The 26,372-nt window shown below is 45.9% G+C and overlaps 1 protein-coding gene across 3 annotated transcripts in view; it reads right to left on the minus strand.

Annotated features, from left to right (window-relative positions):
* LOC147625068 (putative RNA-dependent RNA polymerase 5) overlaps positions 1–26,372 on the minus strand; it is a 143,864-nt gene that overhangs the window by 4,509 nt on the left and 112,983 nt on the right. Inside the window, exons 10-14 of one of the 3 annotated variants that reach the window (XM_086818320.1) lie at positions 19,065–19,213; positions 18,693–18,918; positions 18,286–18,514; positions 6,233–6,372; positions 5,985–6,144 (exon numbers count right to left, since the gene is read on the minus strand). In XM_086818320.1, coding sequence (XP_086674446.1) covers positions 5,985–6,144; positions 6,233–6,372; positions 18,286–18,514; positions 18,693–18,918; positions 19,065–19,213 — 904 coding nt within the window. The remainder of the gene's footprint in view (positions 1–5,984; positions 6,145–6,232; positions 6,373–18,285; positions 18,515–18,692; positions 18,919–19,064; positions 19,214–26,372) is intronic. The other 2 variants (XM_086818319.1, XM_086818322.1) reach the window with 2 other exon arrangements.

Genomic DNA, 26,372 nt, shown 5'->3' on the forward strand with positions numbered 1-26,372 from the left:
AATTTTTTTCTATTCAAAATTTTGTCTAAGTGTTTTTTTTTTAAATGTTGGGCTCTCTTTGTCTCTCTCTTGCATGCGATCTACAGGCACCTCTCCTCCTCCTCCTCCTCCTCCACTCTCCCCCAATTTCTCACAACTTCCCCAATATTCCCAATTCCCTAAATTCTCAATTGCCCAATTTGTCATAAATCCCGAATTTCTCACAATTGCCCAATTTCTCACGAGTCACAATTCCACAACTCCCCAATTGCCCAATTGTGACCACAATTGCGTAAGCTTTTACCATATTTGAAGTGCCTAGCACTAGGTATGCCTACAAATAATTCTACAAACTACAAGTTTTAAACCATTTTATTGTATTTATATAGAGAAAATTATGAAACCTCCGCGTGTCTTAGCTGAAAGACGAAATGTTGTCCCGAAACCTCAAAAACCCCGAAACGTTTCTGGTGACTATGGTGGGGGCAAGGGGTGATAGAGTACCACAGACATTCTCAATGGTGCCATGGTCTCCTCAAACTCTCCTGCTGAATCTACCGGGAGACACTTGAGGAAAGCGTAGTCGACTGGGTATCCCAATAGGAACGGGGACCCCTTGGGGGTGAAGCTCGGTACTCTATCACTGGTTAAGAGTAGATCTGAGTCTCCACCAGGTCTAGGAAGCTTTGGAAAGAGTGCCAATGGGTGGTATTCCTTAAAGAGATTGGGGGAAGGCGCTTGGGGTGGGATGGTGACATGTCTCGCTGCAAGGCAGGAGGTGGCTCGGGAGAGAGTGGCGAGGTTGCCAGGGGAGGGGGAGGGGCATCTGTCAGCGAAGGGCGTGGCGCTCACGGCATCCCTGCAAGGTCTGGGTGGGTAGCCTGTAGATGGGGCAGGATGGGTCTACTTGGGGGGGAGAGAGAGAGAGAGAGAAAGAGAGAGAGAGAAAGACAGAAAGAAAGAAAGATTTTATTAACGTCTTCCAAAAGACCGAACTCGGCCTATGAGACAAATCGGAGTACCTGTATGGGGTATCCTCTGTCATCCCAACAAAATGAAAAAGTACTGAACAAAAAAAAAAAGCTGAATCTGGGTGTGCAGGAGATGGAGCTCTACTACTAGGAGAATGCAAAGCTATATGCATGGAGTACACAATCATGATATGCAACCTAGCTAGCTCCATCATGTACCATACTGGGGGTATAAAATGGTATACATGAGAGAGAGAGAGAGAGAGAGAGAGAGAGAGAGAGAGAGAGAAATGAAATGATATATTAACGTCTCTAAGAGGCCATAATGGCCTATCAGACCAAAACTGAGAGTACATCTGAAGTTGGTGTCTCATCAAAGAGAACAAGACTAAAAAGTACAATAAACTGATTGTCCTACAGTTATAAGAACAGAACTGCAAGACTCCGAGATGATACTGAGTAGAAAATACTGGAAAATGTATATTAGGTAGATCCATGTATGCTGATCAGTTGAAGTGTTGCCCTCTCCTTCGATCAAGTATCTCCACCATGGGGCTGTCTAGAATGGAGAGGTCGTAGAAGCGAGGTAGGCGCCTCCGATGCCGAGCAATAATGGCTCTGATCTGGCGATGGTGAGGATGCCGTGGTTGGGATCCTGGTGGGCGTGGCCGACGAGCACGACATAAGATAACTGCTCTATCAGTGGTGACTCCCTGGGAGCGTGGTCGGTGCTTTGATGGCCCAATGGAGGAGGTATCAGGAGGTGTGTGGGCTGGGTTGTTGGTGTTGGTGCCGAAGCGATCTGTCAGGGTCCTCTGTCTAGGTACATCATGGCTCAGCCTTCTGTCTGCCAAGAGGGTCTCTCTATGTCTCCTGAGCTCAAGTAGAAACAATCCCAGGCATCTCTGATCCTCAAACTCCATGACCCTGCGTAACGGCCCAAAACCCTCTCGGAAGAGGCAATGATATCTCCCTCGGATCTCATAATAGACTGTACATCGGCACATGTAGTATTCCTCTGTCTCTACCTCCTGGTAGCATAGCTGACAAATGCGGTCATCCACGATCTGATGCACATATCGCCCTGTCTCAATCCGCAGCTGGTGTGATGAGGTTCGGATCTATCCAATGGCACAACGTATCCCATGTGATAGGTGTACATCCATGTATGCCGGGCGGGTGATAAAATCATCCGGTGAGAGGTGTAGAAAATGGCTCTTGTAATGAGTCATTTTCGTGCCCAAGGGCTCAAGGGGACTAGTCCATGTCCTCTCTGTGTCCACTCTCATGATATCCATCCTGATCACGCGGTTTTGCTCTAAGCGGGTGAGATCCAAAAATGGACAATCCAGACTGTACTGAAAGGGTGGTAGTGCCTCTATCCGCAAACCATGTAGGTCAAACCATGATCTCATCTGAATGTACCAACAATGAGTATCTCCATCCTCTGCCAACTGTATGGATGAGGTCAATGCCAAACGGCAGTACCTTGCTGAGGGAGCTCCCATAGCCGCTGTAAAAAGGTAACTCCCTGGAATAGGGCCTCCGTTACTACTGATGGGGCACCCAGCTCGGCCCGAACAATCTCATGTGGTACTGATGATTTGCTCCGAATCATGCAGGCAATCATCATAATCAGTGGTCTCTCCATTTGCCTCCATCCCTCATCTGTCCCTCTCTGAGATTTGTGATGTATGCTAGGCCCCCAAATTGGAGCTCCGTACAGGAGGGTCACTGTGACAAGCGCATCAAATAGCCACAATTTGGTGCGTGGCTCCTGAAACTGTATGTGTGCACACTGCCGCTCAAGTGCCCCCAAGGCTGCATGCCCTCGAGCTAATCTAGCTGCTGCTGCCTCCTTCAGAGAGAGAGAGTTAGGGGGGTGGCCCTTCGGCATCCTGCTGTGGTCACAGAAGGGCCTGCCATCTTTAAGAGTAACGGCTCATAACGGTTCGTTGTTGCGAGGACCGGTATCTAGGGAAATATTGCCCCTTCTAAGGAGGAATCATGACAAGGAGTTCTTGGAGTGTCCCCCCTCCTTTATAGAGGCTTAGGACTCCCATCGATGCTCCCTTGCGCTCTCACAAAGGCGATGACGCTGTGTGCGTGGCTGCTCCCGACTGCGTCACCGCCGCAACCAGAGGACACAGGGGGCTTTATGGGGTCCTCCTCCATCGGCAGGGGGATGGATCCATCCACAAGCTGTTTTCTCTGCTTCTGAGGTGCCGGAGGGGCCGCCAAGGGTGTGACGGTTGTTGTCGATCAGGTGGGGTTCTCATGGGAGGGGGCTGTTGACGATGAAGTTCAGGCGGAGCTCCCGCTCCCAGAGCTGCGGACACCTAGAGGTGAAAAGGCTGGCCTGCTGTGCACTGCCATCGGCAGGGGAACATGCTTGCCAAGTGTCCCATCTGGCAGCAAATGTAACACTGACCAAGAAGGCCAGAGAACTCCACCCACTGAGTGACCAAGCAAGGGATGTCTATCTCCTGGGCAAGAGACTCCGGGGATGTCATGATGATGCGAAGTGTGGGTATGCCCACTGCTCAGGCGACTACAGAGGCCCCTTGGAGGGCGTCTCAACTACCTAACCAAGGATCCTTCCACTCATTCGAAGGAGTGGAAGAGGTACTGCTTGGGGAGTCTTGGGGAGCACACTGCCACCGGAAAGCCTGCTGCCTGTGCTTGCAGGTCTGACTCAGGCGAGAACCCATGGTGCTAGTGTGCCAAGAAGAGTTGTGCCTCCCATGCTGAGGGTGGGCTCCGGTCAAGGACACTCCCAGGGCAAGGATTGAGGGGTCGAACTCTATCCTCAAATAGTCCTTGCTCGTGAACTGGATGTCGGTGATCCGGCCCTAGCGGCCAACCAAGGCTGCCTGTAGTAGGTCTTGAACCTGCCCTCATGCCAGCAATAAGCTTGCCAACGAGAGTGGTGCCTTCCACGGCAGCAACAGAAGAAGCCAAAAGCTGGGATTCCTCAATAGAAAAAGTGCATCTGCCTGTTGCGTTACTTGGGGGTAGACGGAGCGGCTGTCCATAGAGTATTCCAACGGGAAAGAGAAGGGGAGGTAGACAGAGCGGCTGCCATAGAGTCCTCCCAAACAGGGGCCAGATGAATCGGGAGAACTTGACAAGAGGAGGGCTTAAGGGAGAGAATAGAGAGAAAGCAGGTAGACGGAAACGGGAGGAAAAAATGGAATGAAAGATCGCCCACCCTGAACTAGGGCAGGAGAAGGAGAAGGCAGAAGGGGGTTGGGAGAATTGTACGCATGAAGGGCGCAGTGGGGACATGTGCACACAGGGCGGCACCACAGGGAGGAGAGCACGCAGGAGGAGGGCAGGCGGGCAGGTGGGTGGAAGGGGGAGGGGGCTGCAGGAGGTGCAGCAGGGAAGAAGGGGGGGAGGGGGGCAGCTAGGGCTGGGGCTGATGGCGTAGGGCTGGGGGATTAGTCGGAGAAGGCACAGGTGGAAAGGGGGTGTGCTGGGCAGAGGGCGAAGGGACGCCAGCGCAACTGTCCATGAATAGATACACTATATCATAAGCTGTCCACACATGATTGATCCATGGGTGCCTGACTGTGCAAGTGTCCGGCTTTGCAAGAAAATTGTACATCACCTAAATTCAGCCTCTGACCTACCCAATAGGCAACTGTAGTAGAAGACCATGTCCATAAGCATCCTGATAAGGCGCCTGGTTCTGCAGTGTCCAGCTTTGCAAGAACATTGTACATCACCCAAACTCGGCCTCTGAACCTCCCTGGTACCCCATGACTCTGGAAAGTGGTTCAAAACCCTCTCTGAATAAACAGTGGAAACGACCACGTATCTCATAGTATGCAGTACAATGGCATATATAATGCAGCTCTGTCTCTGGCTCCCTATGGCATACTCGGCATATCCTGGCCTCAGCTGGTATACCTCTATATCGGCCAATCTCAATCTCAAGCTGGTGTGAGGATGTGCGAATCTGACCAATAGCACATCGTACTGCATGAGACAAGTGTACATCCATGTAACTGGGTCTGATCACAAAACCATCTGCTGTGAGCTGAAGAAAATGCTCTCTGTAGAAAGCCATCTTCGTGCCCAGCTCCTCAGTCGGCTGTATCCATGTCCTCAGAGAGAGAAAACACAGGTGAGAACCTGCTCTCAATATCATCACCAAAAGGAATACATGTCCCGAGCAAGAGGGGAGAACCTTGTATGTGAGAGACTGCAGAAAATAAAGCTAAGCAAGCAGTGAGATATGAGGGAGGCATGCCGGCTATATATATCCCTACATGAAGGCAGCCGACTGGAGATAAAGTGCATCCACAACTGGGAAAATACCCATGACCATAAAATGGGGAATAAATATGGGTAAAATATATGTGAGGGGTGACCAGCCCCTCTGACTAACATGGTCAGCCCTAGAGGCTAAAATAGGACACCAAATAGGAAGCCATAAAGAAGGGGATGATGTCTTAACATCTCGGAGAACCCACCCTTGTGTATCAACTACAATGGGATCTAAGGGAGTGAAATGGATGAGATCCCATGAAGCACCCTTTGCATTATGTCTACTCCTTCATCTCCTCGGCCCTACCCCTTGTGTGGCTTGTTTTGGAGGGTGTTGGGGGTGCTTTTTCTTTTCTTTTCTTTTCAGGTGGGGGGGGGGGGGTGCGCGGGGGCCCCGCGGGGGGTAGTAGAGGATGAAAGTTGGGAGGAGATAGTCAGAAAAATTAGGGAAATCAGTTAGATATATTAAAAGGGTATAGGAACAGGGAACAGATGCATTTTTGCATTTTAGGAAGGAAATGGCAATTTCTTGTTACTATTAATAATCACTGAAAATTTTAGGCAACTCAAATAGATTTGTTGACACTAAGCAATGTGTTGAATTTCAGAATCCAATCAATATACTCATCCACTTACATACCTCAATTTCTTGTTACTATTAATAGTCATTCAAAATTTTAGGCCACTCACATAGATTTGTTGACACTAAGCAATGTGTTGAATTTCAGAATCCAATCATATACTCGGCCACTTACATACCTGCTTTCCTGTTTTCTCTGCATCAACTGCGTCATAGTATGTATTGATAAGGCTTTGAATTCTGCACCACAATTCATTTTTGCCTTGATCATGTTCGTCGACCATTAGATATTTGTCCATAAGGGCAAGCCAACTGTTTGCTGCTATCCCCATTGTTGGGCTGCTCATTTGCAAAGTAACACATTATTTCCATTTGAAAACTAGACTTTTCCAAAAAACAATGTTATTTGCACTTATCACCATTGTACCTTGGTTTAAATCTCACTCTAAGATAAGCTTCAAAATGTTGTTTGTCGAGTTCTTCACTTTTGTATAGCTTTGATGCACTTGTCCTCTTACCGGAACCAGGATTTTTCCAAACATCCGAAGACCTGAAGTGATTTACCACCTGCAATATAGAAGGTAAATTAACCTGCCTTCTCAATCGGCGGTGGTGGGCTATGCATGGGCAACGACGGCTCTACGGGGTGGCGGACGGCTCTGTGTGGGGCAACAGCAACGGATGGTCAACAAGATGGGTGTGGAGAACAGCAGCAAGTAGAGGAAAGAGCGATAGATTTTTTTCAGCTCTGATACCAATTGTTGGTCCCAAGTGGAAGGTGAGGCACCACTAGAGAGAAAGAAAGAAAGAAAGATATATTAAGCGTCTACTAAAGACCCAATGGGCCTATCAGACCAAAGTGATACAATAATGTCCATGGCATATCTCATCATGGAATGGAAAATAAAACAGAAAGAAAACATAAACATAGCTATCTCACTGGGGTGATACAAAACTGTCCATGGAAACTCATCATGGAATACTAGGAACATAGAAACATAAGAGCAACATCAGCTCCGAGTAGATGGTATACCACTCTCCAAAATATCAAGCATGGGCCAATGAGTATGGCCGAGAGGTCTCCCTCAGCTATGTCACGTGGAAAGGTAGCTCAATGGTGGTGGCGCATGTCCTGGATCTGTAGCTAATGAGAGAGGGAGAGACAAGATGACGACCAGCACAAGATTATCAGCATGATTAATACAAGAGTTACTTGGGAATTGAGGAGCACAAAGAGAGCCGCAGGAAAAATATTTACATTATTATAATTTGTCCTTTTTATAGGAAAAGCCCCCTTTACAAGAGGTGTGCATATGCTGCCATCAAACATGCCCCGTGTCAAGACATGATGCCAAGTGTCCTTAAGAGGTGTGGGCTTTCCACATCATAGCTTACATAAGATCCTTCAAAATTCCCACACATAGATGAACCTACACACTAGCAATTGTTCACACACACTAAAACCACTTTATTTAAGCCCTAGTTCACACACAAACAAGTGCTAGTTTACACCTTTTTATTTATTAACCCATTACATTTTCACTACAATGAATGTGAATATTTCCAACATTCCTTGCAACAATATTTTAAAGAAGTTTGCCTCCTCTTCAAGCCTCAACCTATTGAATCGGGCCATGATTCAAATGCATGAGTATGAATCGATGGATCAATCTTTCCTTCCTTTAAAACTGGTAATTCCACCTTCACTCAGGGACTCGTTCTCCGGTGGTTATTCTACTTGCAAAATTCCATGACTTTCCCCTAGAATGCTCGTTCTGTCTTCTCTCCTTTTTGGTATAGTGTTGGCCCCCATCCATCCTTTGCTAGTATACTTCATCCCCCTTGTTTGCTTGTTTTCTCATGCATGCCTACTTATAAGATTTCTCTTGGAATGCTTATTCTATCTTGCCTACTTTTTGGTATAGTTATTGTTAGAAATCTAGCATGGTATCACACAAAACTAGAACATGGGAAAAGTGCAAGAGGGATGAAGCAAACTGAGATAATTCCATTGATGTGACCCCTTGAATATATAGGGGAAAGTACAAGAGCTGAGCATGAGTGCATATGGGATAAATCCCTGAGTGCCACGTGGCATACACTGAGATGACCAAGACTAAAAGTACTCCTAGTGAGCACTTATTTCCAACACCCTCCTTAAGTGGACACTAGGAGGAAGACAAAAAGACAAGACTATAACATGACAAAAGATAAGACCAAGACAGAGAGGCTAGACAAGGATTGAGAGACAAGCTAGAAGACAAGATGGACAAGACTAGAAGACAGACATAAAGACTGATAGACTGAGAGACAAGACATACGAGACAAAAGATCCTGAGACACCCCTCCTCAAGTGATATCCTCATATGGGTCCACAAGGGTAGGGACAAGAGTGGATCATAGACAGACAGAGAGAGAGACAATCAGCCAGTAGAGTGGTCCCAGAGAGAGAGACTTTTAGATAGACATGAGAGAGACTGACAAATAGAAGATAAATGGGGACATAGACAAAATGCCAAAGACATGTGGGTAACTAATTCACAAAAGATAGGCATATAGACTGATAGACAGAGTGTCAGAGATATATGACTGTAAGATCACACAAGATAGACACATAGACAGAGAGACTGACTGACTGTAGATAGACAGAGAGATGGACCTTGATAGATAATCCCTCCTCAAGGTCAATCCTCCTGCTAGAGTGAGTAATGCAGGGGTGCCTCTTGGATAGGGACAAAGATAAGTCCATGTAGACATGACATTACCCCATGATCTACATCATTGGTGATCAATGGTGGTATATAGACAAATATGAGAGAGATGGGAAGGTAAGTCCAGAACAGGGTCCTCTTTGGCCTACATTATGTGGTGACCAAAGTAGGAGAGAAAAAAAAAGTCTTTTTATGCAGAGAGCAAGGGCAGAGTACCCAAGAAGAGATGCCAAAGATAAATAAATGAGAGACAGCATCAAAAATGAGAAGGTCTTACCCCTATTTTGATGGGCAGTGTCTGTTCTCTTACAAGATAAAATTCAGTTCTGAAAATTAATTTTTCAGAGTAAAATAGAACTGAGAATATTGCAGCATACAAAGGATAATCCATTTTAGTTTTAACCTCAGGTCTTCCACCCTTTCAAGCCCATGTCACAGACATGCTATCCAGGGGGTAACCCGAGAGAAAGGCAGCTGCAAACAGAGATTTTCTTAGAGGAAATGTTGCTGCAGAGAGAGAGGCATACAGGCCTGTCAAAAGCAAAGGAGCACCAACTCATACCTTGTTTTGATATAGGAGTGGAGCAGCCAGTAGAGAATATGTCTTGAACAGAGAATGGGGGCTGCCCATACTGAAAACGAGTTGTTGTTGCAGCACCAGCAGCAAGAAAGGTGTCGACAGAAGCGGCCTGCTGCTGTAGAATAATGAAGAAAATGGAGACGACCCCAGGGAAAGAAAGCAGGTCGGCCTGCTTGCTGAACAGAAGCGGTGGCACTCGGCACAGAAGAGAGATGAAGAGGAGAGCCCTCTGATTGAGCTTGGCGAAGTCAATGCGGCCTGTTTCAGCAGTATAGAGAAGGGCGACACTATAGCGGGCTGCGCTGCCTCCGCTATCTCCGGCACCACCATCGCCGCTGCAACCGCCAACGCTAATGCCGTCGCACCGGCAGCCCTTTTTTCCACATTGAAGACCTTCGCCTCCCCATCACCGGCGCTCATGGTGAAGCGACAGCATCGAGGATGATGAGCCGGAAGGAGAGGTTTACTAGACGGCGAAGAGAGTGAGCTATTCAGAAGGGAAGACTTGGCATGGGCGCATGGAGAGACAACGGTAGAGAAACTGAGAGAGGCAGCTTGTGGCAGATCAGCAACACCTCAAAGAATAGGAGAGGAGAGTAGCTAGAGCTGGATCTAAGACCCCCGATGGGGTAAAGCTAAAAAAGAAGCTAGACCTAGAGAAAATCTATGGCTAGATCTAGACTAAAGGGCTGAGGAGAAGAGGAATCTACATGGCTCTGATACCATGTTAGAAATCTAGCATGGTATCACACAAAACTAGAACATGGGAAAAGTGCAAGAGGGATGAAGCAAACTGAGATAATTCCATTGATGTGACCCCTTGAATATATAGGGGAAAGTACAAGAGCTGAGCATGAGTGCATATGGGATAAATCCCTGAGTGCCACGTGGCATACACTGAGATGACCAAGACTAAAAGTACTCCTAGTGAGCACTTATTTCCAACAGTTATGACCCATCCATCGTTTGTTGGTTTACTTTCATCCCCCGTGTTTGTCAATTCATTTAGGCCAGCTTATCTCTTATTTTTTTCCATTCTAATTTTGCCATCTTTTCCCCCTGTCACTGGTTTTTCTTGATCTATTACCTGCTAGTCTTCCTCTAGTCGTTCTTTCTAATTCTCTAATCTATCATGTCTATTGATTCTAGCTTGATTCCTTGTCTTGGCTATGATTTTTGCCTCGCCATCGCCTATGTATCACATATTACACCCCCATTATGGTACTGGTTGGAGGGGTGTTACACTTAAGCGCGCTTCGGACCTCCGAGCTAGACGGAAACCAAGGGCACTAGGCTACCAGACTCCCAGACTACATCAAAGGGAGATCACAGAGATACGGGCTCGACATCAGCACCCTAGCCAGGAGCGGCTAGCTCACTTACACCCACACCCAAAGATCATGCTCCGAGGGATTTTTGCCTCGCCATCGCCTATTTATTACATATTACACCCCCATTATGGTACTGGTTGGAGCTAGAAAGATCTGCATTGCATTCTTGTATACCCTACGCATATAGGTTGCATATTGAGCCTCTAGCAGTAGTGCTCCATCCATCACACCCCCCCCCCCCCACTAGCTCAGTACTTTCATAGTTTATTTCGTGTTCATTTTGTCATTTTTTTTTCTGGACACCCAGAGGACATTGACAGTTGTACATTGATACTAGAGGTCTCTCTCTCTCTCTCTCTCTCTCTCTCTCTCTCTCTCTCTCTCTCTCTCTCTCTCCACAAGAGGAGACAGAGGAGAGAGCTAGCCGAGACAGATACAGAGGAGGTATATGATGAGTGGAAGCCTATGGAGAGGCCCCTAGTGGCGATGATCTCACGCATGATTAGGAGTAAACCACCAGTGCCACATGAGATTGTGCAGCCAGATCCGCACCCTGTGCCACCAGCTGAGAGTGGAGACTGCCAGATATGGGCCTAGGGTGGCCGCCCCAGACGACAAGATATGCCACCTCTGTCACATAGAGCCCGAGACAGAGGACCATTACATATGCGGATGCCCTGTACACTATGAGATTCGGGGGAGGTTCCACTGCCTCTTCCGAGCTGGGTTCGGACCACTTTCTAGGATCATGGACTTCCCGGATCAGAGATGCCTGGGACTTTTTCTTCTAGAGCTCCGTAGACACAGGGAGTCCTTAGTGAGATCCAGATCAGCTGTACTTGCTCGAGGAGCAGCACAGAGAGCTCTCACCGACTGCTTCCATACCAACACTCCGAGGGCCGATCCACCCATCATACCCAGACCACAGGCTAGTGTAGGAGCTCGACCAAGAGGTGTGACACTTGACAGAGCCACAGAGTTATGCAGAGCTCGACGCCCCAGACCCCATGGCCCTCGCCCACGGCCACGCCACCACAGGAAGATCCGGGCCATCATCTCCCATCATCGAAGGACCTTCTCGCGCCAGCTCAGTTTTACCACCTTGAGCACAATGTCACAGCGGCCCATGAGGGATGTATTAGGGTGATATGAGAGCTCTCTACTCATGTACCTAGATCATATTTAAAGTTCTAGATTTTTGTTATCTTTCTTTATTACTATTTTGTACCCAGGATGATGTACCTCATGGATATGATGTAACCTTTTGGTCTCATAGGTCATTTTGGCCTTTTGAAGATGTTCATGGAACTTTCTTTCTTTCTTTCTCGATCTCTCAACCCTTGTGGAACAAGGATAATGCTTCGCACAGCATGTACCTGCCCGAATCTAACTGTACTTGATCTATACCAACCTGTAGGGTGCACCGTACTACTCCACGTGGGATGGTAACAATTCACACTGTAGAAACAGTGTTTTTCTACTCTTATCTAGTAAGATTTTTGGTGCAAATTAAATCTCTCTACTCTATTTTGCATACCTTCTTTTGCAAATGTTTCTTCTACTCAGTATCATCTAGGAGTCTTACTTACAGTTCTTACTGTAAGACAATCTGTTTATTGTACTTTTTAGTTTCATTTAGTTATTCTCTTTGATGAGACACCAACTTCAGATGTACTCTCAATTTTGGTCTCATAGGCCATTATGGCCTCTTAGAGACGTTATATATCAGTACCTCATGACATTATCTGAGCAGAGTCTGTTGCGCCTTTTTTGAGGCATCTAGACAGTTGGCTGAGGCAGGAGACAAAGGATCATGGTATGCACAGGTCACACATTGGTTCTCACAGCATGGCCTAGACATGGATCATCTACCACCATTCCAGTATGACAGGGATGCACAACATATCCGTCTCTCTCATAGTGAGAGGAACAGAGTATTGAGACAGGACCTATGGCAGCTCTATACACGAGGGACATGGATATCACCTACACAACTTCTTCCACCGAAGATGCTATACTACAGAGATCACTTCATGAGTATCACTGATGATGGATTTATAGAGAGGCCTAGATACATGGAGGGCTTTTTACCACACGGCTCCCGAGTAGCTATTGGTCAGCGTAGAGTCTCATCACATCGATTGGAGATCGAGACTGGCACAGCAGCACGGATCCCCCGAGAGGAGAGGGTATGCAGATTGTGCAGAGAGGAGGTGGAGAGTGAGGAGCATTATGTATGCAGATGCAGAGCATATACAGCCATCAGAGAGAGATATCCCATTTTATTCAGAGAGCCACATTCCCTACGCTTGATCTTTGAGGCAGCAGACCAGCCGCATACTGGGGAGATTCATTCTAGACATACAGCGTCACAGAGAGACATCATTACAGGCTCAGACAGCTCCAGAGGGGGGACGACAGACACAGATTACTACATTTTTTCAGAGATCCACCCCACTCCCAGGCCCTACACAGCAGGGAATTACTCTCCAGAGAGCAGAGACACTCACAGCCCGCAGGAGACAGAGGACACCTGGCTTTCGGACACCACGCCTATACCAGAGAGAGATGACAGAGATCAGAGCTCAGTTTCACAGAGAGGGTGCGGAGCGACTGGCTCGCTTCAGAGCAGACCCAGGCATGTTCTTCAGGCAGCTGTGGACACCCCCTTCATTGATGTATACCATTCTATACCCCCAGTATGGTACAGGATGGAGCTAGCTAGGTTTCATATCATGATTGTATACTCCATGCATATAGCTTTGCATTCTCCTAGTAGTAGAGCTCCATCACCTCCCCCACTCATTGTACTTATTGCACACCCAGATTCAGCTTTTTAGTTCAGTACTTTTTCATTTTGTTGGGATGACAGAGGATACCCCACACAAGTACACTGATTTGTCTCATAGGCCAAGTTCGGTCTTTTGGAAGACGTTAATAAAATCTCTCTTTCTTTCTTTCTCTCTCTCTCACCCGCTCAGAGCAAAACCGCGTGATCAGGATGGATATCATCAGAGTGGACACAGAGAGGACGTGGACTAGCCCCCTTGAGCCCTTGGGCACGAAAATGGCTCATTACAAGAGCCATTTTCTACACCTCTCACCGGATGATTTTATCACCCGCCCAGCGTACATGGATGTACACCTATCACATGGGATACGTTGTGCCATTGGATAGATCCGGACCTCATCACACCAGCTCCGGATTGAGACAAAGCAATATGTGCATCAAATCGTGGATGACTGCATTTGTCAACTATGCTACCAGGAGGTAGAGACAGAGGAACACTACATGTGCCGATGTACAGTCTATTATGAGACCCGAGGGAGATATCACTGCCTCTTCCGATAGGGTTTTGGGCCGTTACGCAGGGTCACGGAGTTTGAGGATCAGAGATGCCTGGGATTGTTTCTACTTGAGCTCAGGAGACATAGAGAGACCCTCTTGGCAGATAGGAGGCCGAACCATGATGTACCTAGATAGATGACCCTGACAGATTTCTTCGGCACCAGCGCCAGCACCAGCAACCCAGCCTACACACCTGTTGATACCTCCTCCATTGGGCCATCAGGGCACCGACCACGCTCCCAAGGAGTCACCACTGATAGAGCAGTTATCTTATATCGTGCCCGTCGGCCATGCCCACCAGGATCCCGACCACGGCATCCTCACCATCGCCAGATCAGAGCCATTATTGCTCGGCATCGGAGGCGCATACCTCGCTTCTACGACCTCTCCATTCTAGACAACCCCATGGCGAAGATACTTGATCTAAGGAGAGGGCAACACTTCAACTGATCAGCATACATGGATCTACCTGATATACATTTTTCAGTATTTTCCAGTATTTTCTACTCAGTATCATCTCAGAGTCTTACAGTTCTGTTCTTATAAATGTAGGACAATCAGTTTATTGTACTTTTTAGTCTCATTTAGTTGTTCTCTTTGATGAGACACCAAACTTCAGATGTACTCTCAGTTTTGGTCTCATAGGCCACTATGGACTCTTAGAGACGTTAATATATCATTTCATTCTCTCTCTCTCTCTCTCTCTCTCTCTCTCTCTCTCTCTCTCTCTCTCTCGGATTCTGTGAGATCATGTCCTGACCGTGTTCTCAAGTTTTGAGAGCCAGTGAAGGTCAATGGGCCTAGGAATTCGGGAGCAAAGCTTCCATTTGGAGTACCAGGATTTCCTCCCTCCGTGGTGAATCACCTTGCCAGGTGTTAGTACAAGCGTGCTTGTTGGTGCACGGCCCGGAAGACCGATGTAGTGCGGGTGCTGCACCCAGTGAAGGTGGGAGACTGCCTGTGACTCGATCTTCATCAACAAATGATTTCATCACCGACAACATCTATGTTATTTGATTCATTTGTATTCACTCCATGTATGGAGGAATCGGGCTCATAGGCCCGTGAAACTTGTAATCATCAAATACTCCAAAAAATACTTGTGCTGAGGGGAGGGAGGGAGGGTGGGGGGGCATCAGCCCTTTCTGGCCCCAGTGGTGGTGTCAAGTTGTGTTTTGTTATTTTCAGATTTGTGGATGATTATGTTGTACACCTATTGTCAAGGTTCAGTTATGTGAGCTTGTGCACTTGTTTTCCAATTGTGGTTGGTCTCTCGTGGGGAGCAGTTTGCAAACTATCTCGGTGAGACAAAATCAAAACTAAATCAAGGTCGTGAGGAACACAAAGAACTCGTCAATCCATCTCACACGAAATCAAACAATCTAAAATCGTGGAGACAATTGTCGTAGCTAGTCACGTCGTGTCGCCTATTCGCATCAAGATTTCGTAACATCATCGTACCTAGGAGAAACAAAAAACTACTTCCTTATCACAGAATTGTAGACCTCTTAGGTATCTCTGCACTCTCATCATGATAACTTTAGAGAATATACACATCAAGATCATGTTCAAACAAGAGCACCACTAATAAAATCCACATCAAGACCGCGTTGAAACAAGCACACCACTGATAAACCCTCTAGTAGCGCAAGCTATCCTCCTCCTGTATATTAACATCTGTCAATGCACGAAACTACAATTACAAGCGGGCCCTTTCCTAGATCTATACCTTCAAGCTCTAAAGTCTCACAGGGAAATCCAGGCTAACACCCATACTAACCATAACCTAGCTTTCACCAGGAGTCGTATGCTCAATATCATTATAGACAAATCCAACCAATAAAATGGTCTCTTGCTATCAAATGAATATAGCATTCTACCAAGATCCGATACATCCTCTCTCTATTGCCTCACAAACGCAGAGGACAATAATCACAAGCACAAACTCAACTCAATCAATCACGCAGTAGGTAAAGTGCCCAAAAAACTTGGAGTTCTTCTCAATCACTACGTAAGGGTAGTCACCGTGCTAAACATCATGTGCTCTATTGGAACCGGGTCAATCGAGAATAACCCCACTAGTCATCACATTATCACATAGTCTTGGACATACGCCGCACATCGGAGGCTAAAACAATTGTCTCATCAGGGCCAATAAAGCGCACATGGTAGATCCTAGCGTGACATATCACTTGAATATGCGCCACTTACATTTTACAAATTCATTACTAGTTTGCGGACTCCAAAATGTAACTCAAGGTATACACTAGTAGAATATCCTAGCGTGCCATATCACTTGAGTATGCCCCAATTACATTTTAAAAATTCATTACTAACTAGTTTGCAGACTCCAGAATGTAACTCGAGCTATACAAAAGTTGCTAGCGATTTCCAAAACAACATCCCAACATAGATTGCATCCTCTCAAAAGAAAAATCAATTTGAGGGATCACCTCATCTCAACATCAAAGATACGTGCTCTCAGTACCAATCTATGCAAAATGTATAATATGAGTGTCAAGATAGGCAAGCTAACCAAATCAATGTGCCTATCCGTTTTCCAGAATATCACTCAGAGCTGGCTAATAGATTGATTGCTCACTAGAAAGAAGTGCTACAATATTTGCATTGGTTTGGAAGGCCTCCACTTGGCGATTACAACACTTCGACCATCTTGTTTCTTGTCTATTAAAGGAATATGTACTATGCAAGATGTCATATCGCATGAGGGACGTGTTTTATCTTTCCCACGGACTCAAAGACAATGGGGTCCAGGTATGCATTACAGACATCCATGCAAGCAAATTAGATCCCAATTGCAGCCCTTTGAGATTGTGTTACATGACCCTCAACAGAGTAGGCTGTAAGATTGGTTACTACAAAGACAAGAGACTCTTGTTTCAATAAAATTTCCTTTCTCACAAATCACAAAAGCAAAAGTCTCTAGATTGATCTTCGGTAGCCTTGGTTCTCAGAACATGCAAACATGATATGGCATATGAATAAGTCAGCAAAATGGTGGAAACAAACTTTGCAAAAAATATGGAAAGCAAGCTGCCATTAAAACAGCGAGTATTCTTTTGGAGATGTATTGCTGGAGTACTCCCTGTTGGTAAATCTTTCACAAAAAGAAAGACAACTAGTGCTCAATGCTCAAGATGTTCATGCTCTAATGAGACCCTCCAACACTTTTTGCTATGACGCTATATTGATACCTAGGATTTCATGCATAGTTTATCTTTGTTTTTGACTGCCAGTTTTCTTGGTACACATTTCTCCAAGAACTTCTGGATCTTTGGCAGATATGAGAGTAGGCTAGCAGATATGGTCCATTTTCGGAATGGACAAGATTTTGGGCTCTCTGGTCACGTTGGATTGCACACAATCGACTAGATTTCCAGTCTCCTCGATTGACAAGTACTACTTTCAATCATTGTGCCAATCCTTGCATGTATTCGGCCCCTACAGATAGATCAGATACATCTAGATTTGTTTTTCTACTATTTTTAGTTCTTGTAAGTTATTAAGAAACACTCTCATGACGGTGTTTCTCTTTGTACAGTAGTAAAGTAATAGAACAGTAGTTTTACCCAAAAAAAAAAAATGTATGTGCATGAGTGAAGGTCTAGAAAAGCCTTATTTGTAAGGTGTGTGTTCCAAAGGTTGATATGTTTGATGTAAATGCAAAAGAAGATTCTAGAGAAGGTGAGAAGATAGACGTGATTGAGAGAATTCACCTAATGGAGAGAATGAAAGGTAGCATGAGATGATTTAGGGATGGTAGTGGAATGGTTTGCCAAACATGGCCTTCAAATGGACTGCCACCTTGTTATGTACTTGATACTAATCCTCAGGATTAGGACCTAATCTGACAAGGTTAGGGAGAGATTAGGGAAACCATGCTGATACAGGTGGCTAAGGTTCATTCTTTAGTAAATCCATGTATACTAGTTATTTATGACCATATGGTTATTTATAGCAGTAGTAGTCACTATATAAGTGAGTTATGGGTTATTATCATTATGGCTTAATAGTTGGTCTATGCACAGACCAAGAGTTGTCATACTCCTGCCATGGACATGGCGGATCACAGAGAGTCTTGCCAAGGGCCTGTACGGGTAGGCAGTGGTAGTATGGGATGCAAGGGCTGACTAGCAAGGATCTGTGGGAGTGAGCCTTAGCCCTGGCTGGGGGAGGTCTACGGACGCAGGCCGTGATTGGGTGGTGAGCTTGCCTGCAGCATTCAATTTGTTTGTACTAATCTTGTGTTTAGCTTGTGATCCTACGGGAGGATATTAGATCAACACTTTGATTCCAGCCCAAGCTGCTGAGGAATCCTACTATCTGAGGACTTTTACTATCTCAAAGCAAACATTTGCTGGTCCTGCTTTTCATGCTCTTCAAGTTCATCCAAAGGTCAATCACAATCATTGCTTTTGTCAAGGACAAATTAAAAGCAATCACATTAGGACTTCAATTCAAACAGACCAGAAACAAGAGGTAGGATACCTGCACATTGGTACAACACCAGTACTGGTCCCCATCAAGATCACTGTTTGCAATCTCATCCACGACTGAGCGCGGGCCCTTCACTGAGAAGAAAATCACATACTTCCCATTCCCTATGATGTCCTCAAATTCTTTATGCCAGGTTGCTTCAAGCATCTTCACGTCACCTATGTGTAGTCCCGGAGACTTGTAAACTAGTACTTTTGGACAGTACAATGGACCATGTCCTCTGAAAAATTCTCAAAAATAGAACACTCAAGTCAAGGAACAGGTTCTTTCAGACCAGGAGCAACTCAAGAGACAGATCATACAGACCAGCCACCAGAGGCTGTGAAGAATTCAAGGACAGATTGATGGTAAAACACAAGCTCTCAGCCTTCTTCTCTCGGGCTTTTAAGACAACTTACAAGATTATCACCACCTGATGTCGTTCTAACTTCCCAGTAGGGTCTGCACAACCCATCAAATTGTAGGTGTCAGGGATAGTTACACGCCCTGTACTCAGCTCCTGAAGGTGGCTTCTTGACATATCCCATAAAGTCTTTTTAAGATACGGCTCATCCAAGGGGATTTCTGCAAATAGCATTCGCAAAGCGGAGTCGAAATGATCATCTTGGTCAGAATTCTTCAATGCTGCAAATAAAATGCAACTCATTCAATGACTTCACTTTGACAATTCTTGATTTTCATACCCTAATCCTTGATACTAAGGTTTATCAAGAAAGGAAAACTAGTGCATTAGAGCGTATATTAATTTTTCGGAAAGGATAGAGGCATACCTCTTAGAGCAGCAGATCGACTTTCAAACTTTGTCGTTATCTCATGAAGTTCTTCCTTGGCAAATTTTAACAGAACTGCTTCAGGTACACCTCCATATATAAGTAGAAGGGCAAGATATGGAGACAACTTTCCTTTCCCCGGTCTTCGACTGCTCATTCATTCCAAGGGGGTAGACCCAACCAAAAAGAAAACAAACAAATGAACAAAAAATGGTCCTCAAACTGTCCCATAAGCAAGTCCTTGCATTTCCAGGAACATAAGACCATTATCGCCTGATACAAATATTCAAAATAACAATGTGTATTGTCTCAAACCTGCTTATCAATTTACAACACACATGCACCATTTATACGGGAGATCAAATGGCATTTTGACACGGGCTAAAAAAAGGGAATGCCACATCAGCAAGGATGGCCCAAGCAAGGGGAGAAAGAAAGAAAGCAAGTTATACATCAATTTTAGACCTCGAGGGTCTATGAGACCAAATGTAGTACAAAGTATCCATGGTGATAATGGACCATAGAACAGAAAACACTGCGCAGAAAAAAAAAACTACATAAGCTAGGATAGTCATGCGGTGCTACATGATCCAGTTTGACAAGGGCTGAAACAAACAAATACCACATCAGCAAGGATGGCCCAAGCAAGTATGGAGAGAGAGAGAAAGAAACAAAGATAGATATATTAAGCGTCTACTAAAGACCCAATGGACCTATGAGACCAAAGTGGTACAATAATGTCCATGGCATATCTCATCATGGAATGGAAAATAAAACAGAATGAAAACATAAATATAGCTATCTCACTGGGGTGATACAAAACTGTCCATGGAAACTCGTCATGGAATACTGGAGAGAGAGAGAGAGAGAGAGAGAGAGAGAGAGAGAGAGAGAGAGAGAAATGAAATGATATATTAACGTCTTCAAAAGGCCAAAATGACCTATGAGACCAAAAAGGTTACAACAATTGGTGGATCTGATACAATGTCTGTGTAAGAAAAGCTAAAAACAACTAACTGAGAGTTATATTAAGTCTCCTAAAGACCCAATCTGTCTGTGAGACCAAAGTGATACAATGGTATCCATGAAGTGTCTCATCATGGAAAAAAAAACAAAACAAGTACAAATAACATGGCTCTCTGAAAGTAGAGGCTGATACAATAATCATCATGGGGAAGTACATGGAGTAGGTATAAGCACTAGTACAAGAGACTCATCATGGAGTACATGTGGAGCACATCATCCTCCAGTAGAGAGTACACTTCTCTCAAGTATGACGAGCATGGGGTTAGTGAGTATGGCTGAGAGGTCTCCTTCCGTCACGGTACATGGGAAGGCAGTGGACCATGCCCCAGATTTGGAGCTAATGGGTGGATCGTGGTTGGTGTCTCGTGGGATAGGAACACCGAGTATGACGAAGCATGCAAGCCCATTCCGAAGTGACTCCTTGAGGACGGGGCACAGCTGAGGTATCCTATAGTGGACCACCCACGGGGTCAACTATGCCGATATCCTCTCCCTGGGCCCGGAAGAAACAGGTGATCGTCGGCTGGCCAAGGAGGAGGGGTGGTGGCTATGGGTGACACACTCTTAGGAGTGTATCTCTATGTCTGTAAAGCTCGAGTAGGAACAGTCCCAAGCAAGTCCATGATCCTAGATAATGGGCCAAAACCCTAACAGAAGACCTCTGGCATCTAATTTCAGGCCTGTGCCACGTAAGGCACAAAGTGGCCAGAGAGCTATCCAAAGTGCGTGCAACTCTTCCCCCATGCTAGGTGGTGGCGGTCCGAGAGAGCCCTGTTTCACCTCAATAGTACTAGAGATCTCATGTGACATCACTATTGGGGATCTCACCCGTCCTGTGTGACTGTGTCACCCCAATAGTACTAGGGATCTCCTGTGACATCACTCCTGGGGCTCTCACCAGTCCTGTGAGTGACCGACTCATAAAGAGTGATGATGCTCCAAATCATGTCGGATGATCTCCTGTAGACGTGGTAGTAGTCAAGCACGAAAGTCCACAAAGCCACAATAGACCGTCTGATGGTGTGCTCTATCCTTGTCGATGAGAGTTCCAAGGGTGAAGATGTGGTCAAGGGTAGAGTAGCTCCTCCGCAAGCTTGCTTGTCCTGGGGCCCTACATCCTTGTCTTCTGCAAAGAAATTGAGCTCTGTCTCTAGCATCGAACCATATAGCTTGGCCAATGTGTGGCCAATCATGATCGTCTTGTAGTTGTTGGGGGGTCAAGTGGACCTCCGGCTTTGAGGATGGGAATTGAGGGTGTTAGTGAACTAGGAAGGTGGGAGGGGCGCAAGTGGTCTTTGGCACGCGAGATGTACTCAGCGGTGAGTCCCTCATGATCCAGTACTCGCCCATTACGTAGTCTAGGGTGCCAGCTATCTAGAGGACTCCAACGCCAATCCTAGGAGGTGATCTCAACGTAGTGTGTAGATGTGTTGTATGTATCGCATGATGCATCTATGATGAGAGGGGCTGATCCGAACTCAGCCAATACTATGGTATGTGGCACAGATGGCTTACTCCTTATCATGTCTTTACTCCTGATATGCGTGAAAGCATCATAACCTGCAGTCTCCATTCTCCGCCAGTCCTCTTCTCACATGTCTAAGCCCCAAAAAGATGACTCGTACATCATTACCGAGCAGACCAAAGTATGAAATAACCATCATTTGGTACTATGTTCCTAGACGTGGGCATGGAAACAGTCTCTCCAAACGAGAAAGGGAAACATATCCCCATGCCAAACGTGTCTCAGCGGTCGGGCGCATGATAAAAAGGGGCCAGTGGAAGTGATCCCTAGATATACACATGATTTCACTACCTCAACCTCATCCCCTCTGTATGTGAAGCAGTGCCTAAATGGGAACAAATAGGAGGTGTTAAAAAGCATTATCCTTTCTTCCCAAGATTTGTTGTTGTTGGAAATAAGTGCACACTAGGTGTACTATTTCTCTAGTCTAGTTTCAGTTGAGACTGTGTCTTGAGTCTAGTGCCATGTGGCACCTCTACATTTATCCCATAAGTGAGTCTACTCAATCTTGTACTTCTCACCTATAAATTGTAGGTGTCACATCAATAATCAATCAATCTTGTGTCTTGTCTACACTCATCTCAAGGTAACCATTTGTCTTTCATTTGTGTTCTTGTTTCATTTCTAGTTTGCTCTTGCTTTCATATTTCATACATGGTATCAGAGCCATGGTTTTAGGGTTTCCCTGTTTTTCCTCTGAGCTTTCGCCATTCTCTCCAAGCTGTTCCACTCAATTCAGCGCAGCTCGCTGGTGTTTGCTTGGTTCAATTCTCTCTCTCGTTTTGATCTGTTCGGTGCAAAGCCTCCATCGCCATGGACCTCAGAACACGGAAGGCATGCGCTCTAACACATGGGCCTCTCTCTCTGGCATGCGCCAACATTCTCTCTCTCTATCAAGCGATGGCGAATCAAGAAACCCCTACTACTGTCGGGACAGTGGTAGGAGGAGCTCCGACATCAGCGTTAGCGTCCTCACGGGCAGCTGCTGGCGCCTTTCTGGGCCGCATCTCAAAGACTTGGTAGCACACCGTCTCGCAAAGCCGGCCATGGCGGAAGCTCGTGGACCGCTCATCCTTCGCCAAGCCAGATTCTCTGGCCGAAGGCAGGCAGCCGGATCCGCAAGAACGGCGCCCACTTTCGCCTCAATTACACCAATAACAACTTCCGCCTCAATTACGCCCTTCTCTTTACTGCGGTACTCGCCTTAACCCTAATCTCTAATCCTGTCTCTCTTTTCCTGCTCTGTGGCCCCCTTGCAGCTTGGGTCTTGGGTCTTCGCCTACCTCATCAGAACCACTCCCCTCATCCTCTTCAACAGAACTTTCAGTGAAAGGGAAGTCAATGTCGGATCTGTTCTCATCTCTCCTGCCATGTTAGGGTTTGCAATCATCTGCATCCATGCCACTCTCTTCTTCATCAACATGTGGGTTAGCTGTCCATTGGACCAGCCAGACCTGCAGCAGCAAATTTAAAGCAGAAATCAAGTGTATGTTGTGTTCTATTTTCAGTCTACTCTCTATCTCTTCAAAAAAAATTTTTTTTTTTTAAATCTCAGTTCTGAATTTCATTTACTTCTCTATCTTGTACGGGATTAGACACTGCCAAATCTGGTAAGACCTTCCCATCCCTCTCATAATTATCTATGTTTTTCATGCTATCTACCACCATTGATCCAATGATGTAGATCATGGGGTAATATCGTGTGTATTTGTCTACATGGACTTATCTTTGTCCCTATCCAAGAGGCACCCCTGCATTACTCACTCTAGCAGGAGGATTTCCCTTGAGGAGGGATTATCTATCAAGGTCCATCTCTCTGTCTATCTACAATCAGTCAGTCTCTCTGTCTATGTGTCTATCCTATGTGTCTATCCTGTCACATGTCTTTGACACTCTATCTATCAGTCTATATGCCTCTCTTTTGTGGATTAGCTACCCACATTCTCTTGACATTTTCTGTCTATGTCCCCATTTATCTTCTATCTGTCAGTCTCTCTCATGTCTATCTGACATTCTCTCTCTCTGTGGGACCACTCTACTGGCTGATTGTCTTTCTCTCTGTCTATCTATGATCCACTCTTGTCCCTACCCTTGTGGACCCATATGAGGATATCACTTGAGGAGGGGTGTCTCAGGATCTTTTGTCTCTCATGTCTTGTCTCTCAGTCTATCAGTCTTTATGTCTGTCTTCTAGCCTTGTCCATCTTGTCTTCTAGCTTATCTCTCAATCCTTGTCTAGTCTCTCTGTCTTGGTCTTATCTTTTGTCATATCATAGTCTCGTCCTTTTGTCTTCCTCCTAGTGTCCACTTAAGGGAGTGTTGGAAATAAGTGCACACTAGGTGTACTATTTCTCTAGTCTAGTTTCAGTTGAGTCTTTGTGTCTTGAGTCTAGTGCCATGTGGCACCTCTACATTTATCCCATAAGTGAGTCTACTCAATCTTGTACTTCTCACCTATAAATTGTAGGTGTCACATCAATAATCAATCAATCTTGTGTCTTGTCTACACTCATCTCAAGGTAACCATTTGTCTTTCATTTGTGTTCTTGTTTCATTTCTAGTTTGCTCTTGCTTTCATATTTCATACAGTTGTGAGGTCCCTCTCATCACAAGAAGCCTGCAATGCACCAAGATGTTGTTGCAATCCCTCAGCTAAGTCTGAAATGAGGACTACGTCAGCTTCTGCAAATAAGAGAATGGGTATCATCATTTGTGCTAGCTGTGAAAGAGAGAAAAAAAAAAGATATATTAAGCATCTACTAAAGACCCAATGGGCCTATGAGACCAAAGTGATACAATAATGTCCTTGGCATTTCTCATCAAGGAACGGAAAATAAAATAGAATAAATCGAAACTATCTCACTGGAGTGATACAAAACTATCCATGGAAATCTCGTCATGGAATATCAAAAGCATGAAACATGAAACATGAGAGGAGCATGTAGCGGCTAAGGTTGCACACACCGCCACACCGTAATACCACCACACTACCACACCGCAACAATGTAACACTGCCACAGTGGATCAACCCTAGAGGAACCATTCCGGAGCATTTGGTTGACTATCCAGAAATAGAGGTGCACCACTAACGGATACATGAGAGGTGCACGCATGGTCATTGAAGGCACCGCACTGACACTCCAATGGGCATCCACCACAGATAGGAGATTCCACCAAAGGCCGTCACTCCGATGGCATCTACCAGAGATAGGAGATGCCACACTCCACTGTCCCTGGAGGACATCCTTCATCCTTCATACTACATTCTAGCCTTAGTCTTGGGTGTTGCAGTCACTTGTCTTCAACTGAAGCCTATGTGAATGTTCTCCAATCTTCTTGTCCCTCTTGCAATCTTGTCACTTATGTTTTCCACTCCATTCTGTCTATTCATACTTGCATTGCCTGTGAGCATTGAGGACTCTGGACATACTGTCGAGAGAAGAGCCACCACTTTATTGTGGCGAGCAACCAACCCTGCTACTACAAGTACACTAAAATTTGGCACGCCCGGTGGGACTCTCAAAACTTGGAGTCTTATTAGCTCACCCTCATCTCTGTGTCCTCTCTGTATGCCGAATACACACTCCCGTGGTAGTCCGGTTAGCCCATCCAAGAGTCCTCTTTCAATACGCTACTATAGTCAGAAGAGGTTCAATTACCTACCACCTAGGGATCCCCTCCCACCTTTCCCTATGGCAGCCAACCTTGGTGATCCACTCTCGGTAACAATGTTGGAGGCCAAGCCAACCCTTCTGGTCCAACCAATCCTCCTGGCGCGAAACCCCTTTCCACGATGCTGGGCCGAGTCAATGTCAAGCTTCCAACCTTCGAAGGATCCTCCACTGAAGATGTAGATGACCACATGCGGCGGTTCATCTCTAAATGCAAGAGCCGAGGCCTTGAGTGGGAGGATGCCTTCTTGGTACTCTTTCCATCCACTCTACAAGGCTCTAGCCCAATGAAACCACTCCTCCACTCCGCCGCACAGTCATAGACCAATTCTTCTTGCAAGCCTTCAAAGACCTCCACAGCCAACCTTCTATGTCGGACAAACCACCTACCCCCTCCCTCCCACATTCCAAATTACTGCTTCCACCTTTCTCTGTGGAAGATCTACTCATGGAAAATACAGTGACAATGAACCTCTTTGATCTTCTCCAAATTAGCCCCCATGTCCGACACTGTCTCAGTGCACTACCGGAGCAGCTCGACCGTACGCCACCCAATTCTAGTGGTTGGACAGTATGGTGGGTTTCCACTCCCTACAAAATTACACATTGCCGGGTGCATGGTTGTCAACCACACGAGCCCCTCCGTTACTAACTACCGGAGCCCCTACCTCTCTGTGGAGATTCATGGTACCCCACTTTTCAAAGAAATTGTTGATGGTGGCTCTGAGATAAACCTAATGCCAGAATTCACACTCCATGTAGTAGGTGTCAAGGTAACGAGACCAACCAACTTTTGTGTTCGGATGGCCGACCAACGGGAGGTGACCCCCATAGGCCTAGTGGAAGGTGTCACTGTAGTGATGCACAGAATCCCATTCTTACTTGACTTTGTGGTGATCCGACTCCCGCAAGTAATAAGGGCCTACATTACTCATTTTCAGTCGACCGTGGCATTGAAGTACAAGAGTACTACACGACTAGGGTTCTGACCGTTTGTGGATTTCGCAACAGCACGGTCCACAAGGGTTGAAATTAGAGGAAGGTCTGGACCAAGGGATCCGTGGTGCCACAGTAAGCCCCACTCGT

Source organism: Cibotium barometz, chromosome 24 (genome assembly GCF_041138505.1).
Source record: "Cibotium barometz isolate CiBa-2024 chromosome 24, ASM4113850v1, whole genome shotgun sequence".
NCBI lineage: Eukaryota > Viridiplantae > Streptophyta > Polypodiopsida > Cyatheales > Cibotiaceae > Cibotium > Cibotium barometz.